This window comes from Micromesistius poutassou (genome assembly GCF_964030765.1).
Source record: "Micromesistius poutassou genome assembly, chromosome: 21".
NCBI lineage: Eukaryota > Metazoa > Chordata > Actinopteri > Gadiformes > Gadidae > Micromesistius > Micromesistius poutassou.
Genome location: NC_140291.1, coordinates 4,882,803 through 4,894,898, shown reverse-complemented (window position 1 = coordinate 4,894,898; position 12,096 = coordinate 4,882,803). Strand labels below are relative to the sequence as shown.

General features: G+C 45.0%; 1 protein-coding gene across 1 annotated transcript in view; it reads left to right on the top strand.

The window, feature by feature from the left end:
• The window catches only part of ankfn1a (ankyrin repeat and fibronectin type III domain containing 1a), a 122,647-nt gene extending 113,959 nt beyond the window's left edge, over positions 1-8,688 (top strand). Inside the window, exons 24-26 of the mRNA XM_084485563.1 lie at positions 2,759-2,981; positions 3,768-3,960; positions 5,289-8,688. Coding sequence (XP_084341689.1) covers positions 2,759-2,981; positions 3,768-3,960; positions 5,289-6,216 — 1,344 coding nt within the window. The 3' untranslated portion in view covers positions 6,217-8,688. The remainder of the gene's footprint in view (positions 1-2,758; positions 2,982-3,767; positions 3,961-5,288) is intronic.
• The last annotated feature ends 3,408 nt before the right edge of the window (positions 8,689-12,096 follow it).

The window sequence follows — 12,096 nt, the reverse complement described above, 5'->3', positions numbered from 1 at the left end:
AGCCATTTTTTTTATATGTAACCTTTTCTCATTGAACGTTGATTTATGTGATACGCACTCTTGGGGGATGAGCTGCAGTAGCATGGTATTAGTTAAACAAGACTAGAATAAATCAGGCTTGAAGTATGAATTCATAAATTGTGAGGAGAAGAAATGATCTCTTTTGGCCAAAAAGGAGATTGGTTGGATTTCATTTTAGGGGAACCATTTGAGTTATTCCCTCTGCCGGAAACTCACTTTCTTTCTCTCCCTGTGGGACTCTCTCTTTTTCCCTCCTCGTCTTCTTTCTCTCTCTGTCCCCCTCTCTCACTCTCCCTCTCTCTCCCTATCCCTCTCTCCCTGTCTCTGTCTTTCTCTCTGTCCGTGTCTCTCTATCCCCCCTACGCCCCTCTCTCTCTGTCTCTATCTCTGTCCCTCTATCTCTCCCCGCCCTCTCTCTCTCTTGCTTTCTCTTCTCCCTCTCTCCCTCCCCCTCTCTCTCTCTCTCTCTCTCTCTCTCTCTCTCTCTCTCTCTCTCTCTCTCTCTCTGTCTGCCATCAGAGCCCCGGCATTCCTTCCAGCCAAGTCATCTCCCTGCTTTAGCGTGCATGTGTGTATATGTGTGTGTGTGTGTGTGTGTGTGTGTGTGTGCCTGTGTGTGTGTGTGTCTGGCAGTAAGCTTTCTCTCTCTTTCTCTTGGCTCCTCCAGACAGAGATCTAATAGCTCCTTAACATTTTGTCATGCTTCATTCTCTTCAAAGACATGCACTCACTTGATACACACACACACACACACACACACACACACACACACATATGCCAGGCAGAGAGTAAGTGAAGAATTGACAAAGTGAAGAATCCTCTCCTTTTTTTGGATGAGCCTAGAGCCTACAGCCTAGCGATAGGCTGCAAAGTATTCATCTTACTTTGTAAAAAGGCGCAGTGAAAGCATGGATTTCAATGTTGCACATTAGCATAACTGGGTCTTTGTAAGTATATGTTACTTTTGGTGTATTCCATTTTCACAACACACTCTTGATTACACTACTTTTGCATCCATATTACTACATAATACCTTGCAATAATGTTGCTGTTACCCAAAGGGGTAATTTCTTCCTTTGTGGTTGCTTCTACTAATACACATTAATTGACTTACATACTCTCCCATCAAGACTATTATAATAGCCTCCCCCTCCCAGCTTCCCTCATTGAGGGTCACTATGGTGCAGAATAAAAACCTCCACTCATCCCCACACAGCCATCTCAAACGCCCGCTCTGTGACACCCCAACGAGGTTAAGGAAGGTGTGGTCAACGTCTGCGTGGCCCCATGTATTATTCATGCAAGCCTCTTTCAATCTCTCCCCTGGCGTGGGCCTCAGCCGAGTGCTCTCTGAACCGTGGAGGAAGGAGATGATTCAGATAATGACTTGATAGGGATTTTTATAAGAGTGCGTCAGGCGTTGGTCCGGGTTATACTGATCAATCCCCAGCCTTCTGTTAGTCCCCTGACATTTAGTTCTTTACTGAGCGGAGGTTCATTTCTCTGAAGGGTCTCTGGTGATGTATGCTCTTTAAATATAGTCTGCCTGGCCATCACACTTTGTTCCAATAGAAATGCCATTTGGTTGCCGCCGCCTTGGGGGGAATTCAGATGCATATATATTTATTAAGGATACATCCATTCATTATTTAGTCCATAATGGCATAGCTGTCAGGAAAAGGGCTTAAAAAGTCTGAAATGGCTTACTTTGCTTGACAAGCAGAAAGACCAGAAGTGATGTGGAACAGAGAAAGCCTTTGGAAACTCTAAAAAGCATATATATCTTTATTATAATAGTTAGGTGATTAACAAAATAAAAACCGATTTAGTAGTACCCTTTTTTTTCTGCAGAAACACAGGGAAGGAAAATAAGTTATGTTCTGCTCAAATGGTTTGTTTAAGTTTTAGAGTCATAACTGGGTGCAAGTTTTAATGAGTAAACATCGCACTAAACAGTGGACCGCTCCTGGAAGGACTCAAGTTAATGTCTTGTGGGGAGTGGTATAAAACACTTTAATAGTCCATGAGTTGACATATTGTTGCTGCTGAAGCTTTTCTCCAGGCCAGGATTTTCATACTAATAGATAACAATTTACTGAATCTGTATTGGAAACAGATACCTTCTGACAGTTCTCCGTCCAACTGGAAAAAGTCTTGTTTCTCATTTTGACAGAAATAGTTAAAGGTTTGTTGTTCATTATCGATTTAAAAAACAAAACAGTTATCGCTTATACGGAAATAATTGGTTGCATTTCACTATTTTGAATCGTTACTCAAAAATATTTTTCTTGGCTACTTTTCAGACAAAGCCATTTAGTTCCATTAGAATCCATTTTGTTTGTAATGAGCATTCCACCCTAAGATGCCTACAGGTACAGTACTGCAATTGGAAGTCAAACCCAGTGCCTTTTGGCTGATAGTCAAGTTGAACCCCCTAACCTTAGTACACTTTCCTACCATGCACAAGTCTTCACAGTGTTTACTTAACGTTACATTGCTGACTTTTTGTTAAAAAAAATTTTTTACGCTACATCCTTTACTTTACGTCGCATTGTTTTCCTTCTGCTACATTATTTACTTTCCTCTACATCGTTTACTTTATGCTACATTCTTTACTTTACATTGCATTATTTTACGATAAGTCACATGGTTGACCCTACATTACATCCTTCACTCTCCCCACATCGTTGATGTCGGCGTTATCTTGCTCATCCGTTGTCGTTTGCGGTAACCACAGCAACTGGACGAGATGTGGCGGGACCTGCGGTGGATCACGGACGCGCTGCAGTACGCCCGCTACAAGCACCCGTGCGGCGGCGTGCCCATCACGTGCCTGGTGAGCGCCGAGCGGACGGAGAGCGACCTTCAGGAGCCCAAGACGGACTCCACCTCCTCCACCATGGACTACCTGCCCACGCCGTCCCCGTCGCCCGAGCTCCGCCGGCGGACGGCCGCCAACGGTGGGTTTCACCCTCTCCGATATTTTTGTCCGATAAATTCTACAATATTTGAGAAATTCTTGCACCGACGTTTTCTCTCCTGTATTTGTTCGGGGTTAACGTTGACGACCATTCACAGGATGTTCGTAGAGAAAAATGTGTGCGCCGATTTCTTTTTCTTTTTTTGCAAGTCTTGTTGTAGTTGAAGGTTTACGTTTGTAGTCTGTTTTATGTTATTGATTGAAACAAGAGAGCAAAACCATTGCTATCTTCTGTGCTCAAGTAAAAAAGTAAGAGTAATATGAGCTCCAGCTACAAGCCACATCTAGTATTAAAATATGCGCATTACGATACAACGAAAGGGAGGAATGACGAGCAAACAGCAGTATGAATATTTTTTTCTGGTGCTTTTTATTTATAGAGCAGTAGTGGCAGTAAATAACTTGGTAAAAAAGTAAATAACTTGAAGTAGCTTTTCAGAAAAATACTGTGCTGGCAGTAATTTCATTACCTTTATTGACATTAATGTGCACATATGTGTACTTATACAGACCCAGACTATTAGATTCCTTAAGCACCTTGAGCCAAATATGTGGGTTTTTGATAGCATCTTTCCATTTTAAATCTTTCCACTGTGTGTGTGCTTGTACATGTGTATGTGTGCATCTGTGCGTGTGTGTGTGTGTGTGTGTGTGTGTGTGTGTTATTTGTGTGTGTATATGTGTCTCTTTGCCTGTGTGTATGTATGTGTGTCTGTGTCTCTGTGCCTGTGCATGTGTGTGTGTGTGTGTGTCCGTCCCGCCCCAGACACGGCGCTGGGCTCGGACGAGGACGGCTCCTCGGAGGTGTTCCTGCCCACCGACAGCGACTACGACTCCAGCGACGCCCTGAGCCCCCGGGACATGGACCTGCTGTACTCCTCGGCCCAGGACCTGTCCACCCAGGCCCTGCACTCACTGGGGGGCAGCGCCCCCGACGTGCTCCAGATCCACGAGATCAGGTAGACTGGATGAGGGGAGGGAGGGAATCAGAGAGGGGGGAGGGGAGGGATGAGAGAGAGGGGAGGGAGAGGATAGTGAGGGAGAGGACAAGAGGGGGGAGGGAGGGAGAGGATGGGGGGAGGGAGGGAGAGGATGGGGAGGGGAGGGATGAGCGAGAGGGGAGGGAGAGGATAGTGAGGGAGAGGACAAGAGGGGGGAGGGAGGGAGAGGATGGGGGGAGGGAGGGAATCAGAGAGGGGAGGGAGAGGATAGTGAGGGAGGGGACGAGAGGGGGGAGGGAGGGAGAGAGAGGATGGGGGAGGGAGGGAATCAGAGAGGGGAGGGAGAGGACAGTGAGGGAGAGAACAAGAGGGGGGAGGGAGGGAGAGGATGGGGGAGGGAGGGAATCAGAGGGGAGGGAGAGGACAGTAAGGGAGAGAACAAGAGGGGGGAGGGAGGGAGAGAATGAGGGGAGGGAGGGAATCAGAGAGGGGGGAGGGAGAGGATGGTGAGGGAGAGGACGAGAGGGGGGAGGGAGGGAATCAGAGACGGGAGGGAGAGGACAGTAAGGGAGAGAACAAGAGGGGGGAGGGAGGGAGAGAATGAGGGGAGGGAGGGAATCAGAGAGGGGGGAGGGAGAGGATGGTGAGGGAGAGGACGAGAGGGGGGAGGGAGGGAGAGGAGAGGGAGGGAGGGAGAGGGAGAGAGTGTGAAGGGGGGATGGTGGGAGGGATTGAGAGGGGGTGTTGGAGAGAGGAAGAGAGTGAGTTGAGTGGGGGGGGAAACAGAGAAGAGTGTAGAAGGGAGAGAGTGAGGAGGGACGGATGGAGAGTTGGTGGAGGGAGAGATTGAGGGAAAGGAGGGGTGAGTAGGGGGAGGGAGGGAGGGAGGGAGTGGGCAGGGAGGGAGGAAGAGGTAGTTACAGTATGTATTGTTCATGAGTGGGCAAGACGTACAATAACGTTTTTTCGGCCAATTAACCAAACCAAATAGATAGTATTTGGTTCCATTTAAGGATTAAAAATCAAAGCAAAAGAGTTTTATCATCAAGTGTGCAGTATATCATGGAATGCAGTATATGATAGTTGTTTTGCACAGTGTAAGTCTTACAACAAGGAAAGGGTCAGCATGAGAATAGGAAGAACTTTGACTGGAATTCATGAATACCCCGAGATACAAAGATAAAGAGATACTTTGGTTGAATTGACCCAATGCGACCGAATGGACCCGCAGTAAACTGTGCGCTTGATTGACTTCCAAAATGGCTTCTTCTTGTTTACCTTTTCGAAGTCTTCCTTAAATGATGTGTTCTAATGAAACTAATGAAATAGTGTCTGTCTCCTTGTAGGTACAGTGTTTGCTCCCCAAAAGACTTTCCTTTCCCCCCTCTGCCCGGCAGTGTGGGCCCCCTCTCTCCGTTTTTCGGCGCTCCTCTCTCCCCCTGTCTCCTCCCCCACTCGTCCTCCCTGTCCAAGGACCTCGCCCTCTCTCCCTGCGCCCGGTGCCGCTCGCCCTCGCTCTCCAAAACCTGCCCTATCTCACCCTCCTTCCCCCTCTCCCCCAGATTCTCCAAAGACATGCCCCTCTCTCTCCCCCTCACCCCCTCCCCGGTGGACGCCACGGCAAAGACCCTGGAGACCCTCTCCCTGTCCCCCGGCGACCCGGACCCCCGGGCCCCCGCCACGCCCCTCCGCGCCCTGGCCAACCCCCCAAGCAAGCGCAAGCTGCTCTCCCGGAGCCACAGGGGCCAATACTTCAGCGGGCCCCAGCGCTGGCTCAGGGGCCACGGCAGCGGTGAGGGCCACACGGGCTCCCTGTCGGAGGGCGTGTACACCAGGCAGAGGAACCCGGACCTCCCCGGCCCGGGGGAGCTGCCGTCCCCTCAGGCGCCCACCTTCGTCAGCCAGTCGTCCTGCCTGCTGCTGGAGAGCCGGCGGGGCCGCCACAGGGACCCGCGGCCCCACGTGCGCCGCATCTTCGTGGAGCCCTGCAAGGAGGCGTCCCCCGGGCACGAGAGCCAGCAGTGGAGGGAGGAGAGGGACGGAGATGAGGAGGAGGAGGAGGAGGAGGAGCAGGGAGAGGAGGAGCAGGGGAGGATGGAGGTAATGGTGCGGGGCGCGGGCGTGTCGGTGGTGGTGGTGGAGGAGTCGGAGTCTGGAGGGGAAGGGGAGGGGCCGGACTTGGCAGAGGCAGGAGGCAACGCCGGCGGCGGCGACCAGGACTCAGACGACCAGAGCAATGAGCAGGTTTCAGAGATTCTGAGCAGCACGCTATGAGGCCAAAGGTCGGACGGTTGCGCACCACCATTAGACTCATCCCAACATCCACCTTTGCAATGTGTCTGCCCTGCATCAAACCCCCAGCATGAGCTCCAGGTGGGACCACTACAGACCACCTCTCGCAGAAGGGGTGCTCACACTCTCAACAAAGATACAAACTGAAGTTGCAGGTTCAACTCCCTGTCCGTCTCAAGATTCCCATGGCACGACTGTTAACGTTGATAATAATAACTATTCTTCAATGCAATGATGAAGGAACAAACAAGCACTGCTTCTCCAACCAAGACTCTGTACATCCACCAAAAAAAGATTAACTACAAATAATAGGTGTGTATATATATATATATATATATATATATATACGTATAAGGAGTTGAAGGAGATTAAGATTTTTCATGGCATTTTACATTTTGTTTCGTTTTGTTTTTACTCGGTTGTAAAGTATTCTGTAAACACGTTTTTCTACAGAGGAATCCCCCATCACCCCATCACTAAGATCAGAGCATGCATTCTGATCCCCACGCTCGCTCCAGTGACGTGAATGTATTTCTTACATTTAATTTTGTCGTTCTCTGTGGATATTGCCGCATCGGATCCTGGTCTCTCTCTCTCAGTTTCTCTCTCTCTCCATCTCTCAGCCTCTCTCTCTCTCTCTCTCTCTCCATCTCTCAGCCTCTCTCTCTCTCTGTATTTCTCTCTGTCTCTCTCTTGGTCTCTCTCTCTCTCTCGCTCTCTCTCTCTCCCTCTCTGCTTGGACGTGTTATGATATATTTTCTGCTGCTGCTCTGATCCACTTGTATTTTTTACCGATGTCCGACACTATATTTTATGGCACAATTGTATAAAAATAAATATCCAGTATATTCCTCACTCCCTAGCCCCTCTTCCAGAAGAGAGGAGCCAGCAGAGTCACCTCTAAAGGATATGAATATAGCACTATTACACTAAAAAACATATATATAATCCCCCAACCCCATAAAGATTTGCATTTATTAAAGATGACTCCTCCCCGTGCCGTCCGCCATGTTTATATTGAAGTATTTTTTTATCCCGTTTGACCAGATGTCGCTATTTTTCATGGTCCCGTCAGCATCCTGAGGTGGAGGTCGTGTTGCGTGTTCAGTAGGCATGATGTTCACTGGGTTTGTGGATTACCTGTGTTACCCGTGTGTGTCTTGGGACTTAAAAGCTTAGTGTCCGCTTGTGCCTCTTCCTCGTGCCGCATGACGACATCAAGGAGATGCTCGGAGTTCTTATCCGTGGTTATCGTTTCACAAAAAGAAAAAGAGAGAAAAAAAAACTGTCTGCACTTTGCCTTATGGACTTGTGTGGACAAATTTGTTTCTGTTGTTTGCGCGTGTGAGTGTGTGTGTGTGTCTGTGCGTGTGCGTTCCGGGTTTAATTATGTTTGACCGTTTGATTCATTGGGTTTTTTCTTGTTTATTTTGTACAGTTGTATCAAAGGGGCTTTGATTCAACCTGGCTGTGTTCGCATGGCAAACTGCACCACAAACAACCACCGTGACCTTTTCATTTTGGGGGGTATTTAGAAAAAAAAACAGCAAGAGAAACACCCACCCCAGCACCCAATACTCCGTAACGGTTTGAGAGCTATTTGAACATGCACAATTGAATTGTGTTTTTAATGTTACTGTCTTAAATATTTGCACATAGTTAGCCAATATGGAATGAAAGCTAACTTGCATTGTGTTGTTGTTGTGGATGCAATGGGGCATTACTTGGCAGCTTACATTATTCATGTCTGACCAAACATGTTTTGGGCTCCTGCTCATATGGGGCTCCTATCAGGTTAAGCTGTTTCATTAGTAAAAAGATAATAGCGATCACATTTTTAAATGGCATTCAGGAAAATTCAATTTATTTAATTCTATATTTGATATTAAATGTTGGACTTCAGTGTCCTGCATCATTCAGGTGATCAAAATGATAAGTAGCCCTAATCTCCTCATGTCTGGAATAGGATACAATAAACATTATCATTCCAAGACACATTACATCCAATTTAGAAAAAATAAACCACTTTATTTAACTAATATGAATTATCTTAAAATGTCTTAACAAACTTGGATCTTAAGTCAACCTTAAGTATGTTGCGCCTTTATGCAACACAATGCTTAGGTATGGTAGTCATTTTAAGCAACCGGTCATGTTGTTCATATCCCGTTGCCTGCATTGTTTCTGTAGTGAGCCGATTCGCTCCAGCTATACAATACTATCCTTATTTTTACATTATCACCCTTTGCACATACAAACAGCCAAAAACTGAGAAGAACCTCATATCCTCTATCTCTCCACCACAATCACATATCTATCCTCAGTGCCGTTGTACCCTAAAATATTTGCTTCAAGTTGTGCTTTTAACTTATTTGCTGTAAAGAAAATATTTTTTTCGCGGTTTTGATTTTGGATGAAGTGCGTATGTGGTTTTCCTGTGTTTTATTTTTTATAGTCTCGGTCTCACATGAATGGATTTATTTCACAAATGGAAATAAATGTTGCCCCATGTGGAAGATGTACACAAATATCTTTGTTCCATGTGTGTTTCTTGCAGAGAGAATCTGGAAAGTTGTGAGGTGTATTTTTCCTGTTAAGTGCTACTCAAGGTTCTCTCAAAATAGCACTTGAAGTTAGCATGGTTGTTACAAAGCAATTTTTTAATTACATGTTAAGGCTGGATTGATTAAAGGGGCAGTGTGTAGAATTCAGTAGCATCTAGTGGAAAGCACTTGTCAAAAATGACTACAACATTCATATTCACAGTGTTTAATCCCATGAAAATAACAATTGTTGTGGTTTTGTTAGCTAAGAAAGAGCCCCTTCTATCTCCGCAGGGAATGTGTCCTTTTCCATGGAGCCCGCCATTTTGTACTGCCATGTTTCTACAGTAGCCTAGAACAGACAGAACTGCTCTGTTTAACATATCTTAGCACAACTGTTTTACTTGTATGCTATCGGCTATAGTTTTACAGACATAACTATACATGCCATTTATAAATCTATCAAGGATCGTCATCACTTGACACTTTGCTACTCGATTCTGTCGTAGACAATTGGTGATTTGTAATTATATCCTTTTGGAAGTACATACTGGTACTTTACAGGCCAGTATAGGTGACTGTAGCTGCCCTATCATAGTTGGAAAGGGAGGGGCAACATCAGCCCTAGATGACATTAATCTACCCAACTCCCCTTTAAGATAATTAGAAAGCATTAGTGAAGACTTTTGTGGGCACTAGGCTTTACAATGCATTATAAATCACATGCATCCATACCAGTCAAGCAGTACCAAATTATGAGTAGTAACAACTAGTAAGGCATAGATAGTCCTCACTTTAGATGAGCTCACACAAAATACTTCTACTTCTAACTACCTGAACTAATAATGATTTGCAGGATTATTAAGTGTTTACAAAGCATTATTAACACATTGTAAATAATGATCTTATGAACTATTATCTCTTTATATTATTGATAATGAATAACAGATTATGAATTGCTTTCTCATGGTATGAATGTTGGAACAATGCTTTATAAGTGATGAATTCACTATTAACTACGTCTTTATTAATGCTTCAAAGTTGCAATTATAAAGTGCACACCTACAAAATTATCTGAGCGCGAAAGTGACAAAGTGCTAAAGAATAAAACGTCCCCATCCAAGTCAATCATCCAAGAAATTTTTTAAAGTTTTAATCTAGTCCACTTTTGACAATTACTGTCGTTATGATAGCGATGTTAACTGTAGTTACAATTTAAGCCACTAGAGGCTGCTAATGGGAAAACTTACACAGTGCCGGTTTGCTTGATTTTTACTTAACAAAGATATAATGTGATGGTAATATAGTGTAACATTTTCTTAATCTTCTAATCTTTTAATTACCCCCCTCTAATCAGGTTTCGATCAGGGCTAGGTTATTCTTGGCTCCAGCAGTACTAGCACAACTTCTGGGAGAAGATGGAACAGAGCGGCCGGAAACCAAAAACTGAAAGGGGCGGAGTTACGCCTTGCATCTCCGCCCCTTGTGCAAGAGCCAGGGAGAGGAAGCAACAGACACTGCAGTTTGACGTTCATTTTCAAGTTTTGACTGTTAAATCCTGCCATTATTATGGTGATTAATAACAATTGGATGAACAATTTTAGATGAATCTCGCTTTTTGTTTCCATGGGCCATATAATGTAGTTTGTGCTAGCCTTGGAAAATTTAATAATTTTTTATAATAATAAATAATAATATGAATGTGGTTATAGTTAATATGATCATCATTATCATTATTCATGTTCAGGGCCTAGCAACTCTCCACTGAACTCTAATTCACTTTCTTTACTCCTTATTGCTACGACTGAACAACAGCATCATGATGAGCTACATCACAGGTCACCAGGCAGAATGATCCCTGCGGTGCGTATCCAATCATAACACCAAACACAGTGATCACTGATAATCCCTAATGGACCATTGTGTCTGTTGCGCCCAGAGAAAGTCTGACTTGATTCCCATGGGGTGCATTAGCATCCGCCTGTGAGGTATGGTCCAACTTGTTGCCATGGGAACACAACGGTGGTACCCTGGACCAGGGGATAAGGGATGGAAGGGGAGGAACTAAATTGTGTTTCAGGTACATTACTGTATAATGAGTATTATAAGGCAAGTATATATAGCTCCCTTCAGACACAAGTAGTGCTTGGCAAAGGAATAAATACCGCAACATTCAAAGGATAATCAAAATAAAGAAAATAGAAAGACAGGAAAAGAAACCAGGGAATGTCGCTGGTATGGGAAGCCAAATAGCGTTCACAGGTACCACTGGATTGTGGCATTTCCAATTGAATGAGTTAAATCCCAGAAGACATTAATTTCAGAGAGCTCCATTGTTGGGCTATTCAAGGACACTTTATAACACACAAGCCTGCAGAAGAATTTATTTATTTAATATAACCAATGGAAAACAGAATGTCAAATAGTTCCTTGGGGCACTCCCGCATGTCTTCTAAGGGTGGCGAGATTTATAAGGGATTTATTTAGGAGAGGACTTTGCTTGTTTCCGCTCCTAGGACATACGATTTGGAACTATCTGTGCTTTTCAAGGAAAGGTATCTCGTGCACGGCTAAATTGTGCACTGTTTGAATGTTGCTGTCGCAAGCCATTTTTGGACAGTGTTATCTCCTTCTTAGAATAACGAACATCGTAAACAATGTTCCTTTACCAGGAAGTGTCCTATACCAAAGGAGATAAGAAATGAAGCATTGAACCACCTTTCCTTAGCATTTAGCGAATTCAAACTGCTCCCATCATGGCTGCCACTCACATATTTCCGGGATATTTCACTCAGCGAAGAAGATTTGACAGAAGCCTATTCAACTGACTTGTCAGTGCAGCTGTAGCTTCCACCAAAGCAAACAAAACTGAGATCACAGTCCCCCATTTCAGACGGCAACAACACCAAAAACAGTCATAAAGATGAGTGGTTGTTTTTTTTACAGTTAGAGCTATAACCTTAATAAAAAACATAGTTAATAGTGAATTCATCATTTATAAAGCATTGTTCCGAAATAAATCCTCAGTAGAAAGCAATTCATAATCTGTTATAAATGAATAAGATAAAGAGATAATAGTTCATGAGATCATTTATAATTTGTAAGTTGATCATGGCTCTGCTCCCTGTCCCCCTCGTAAAGAGACAGGCCTGCACCCTCCAGGCCTTGGCTCGTCTCCTTCGGAACATCCATGGGCGCGCAGCACTCCTCTCCCCTCTGCTGGTACACATCCAACCGCACCAGCCACCCCTCACCGCCCCGGGCCCCACCCGGCAGCCGCTCAAGGTCGGTGGGCTTTCTCTCCAGGCTGGGGCCCCCC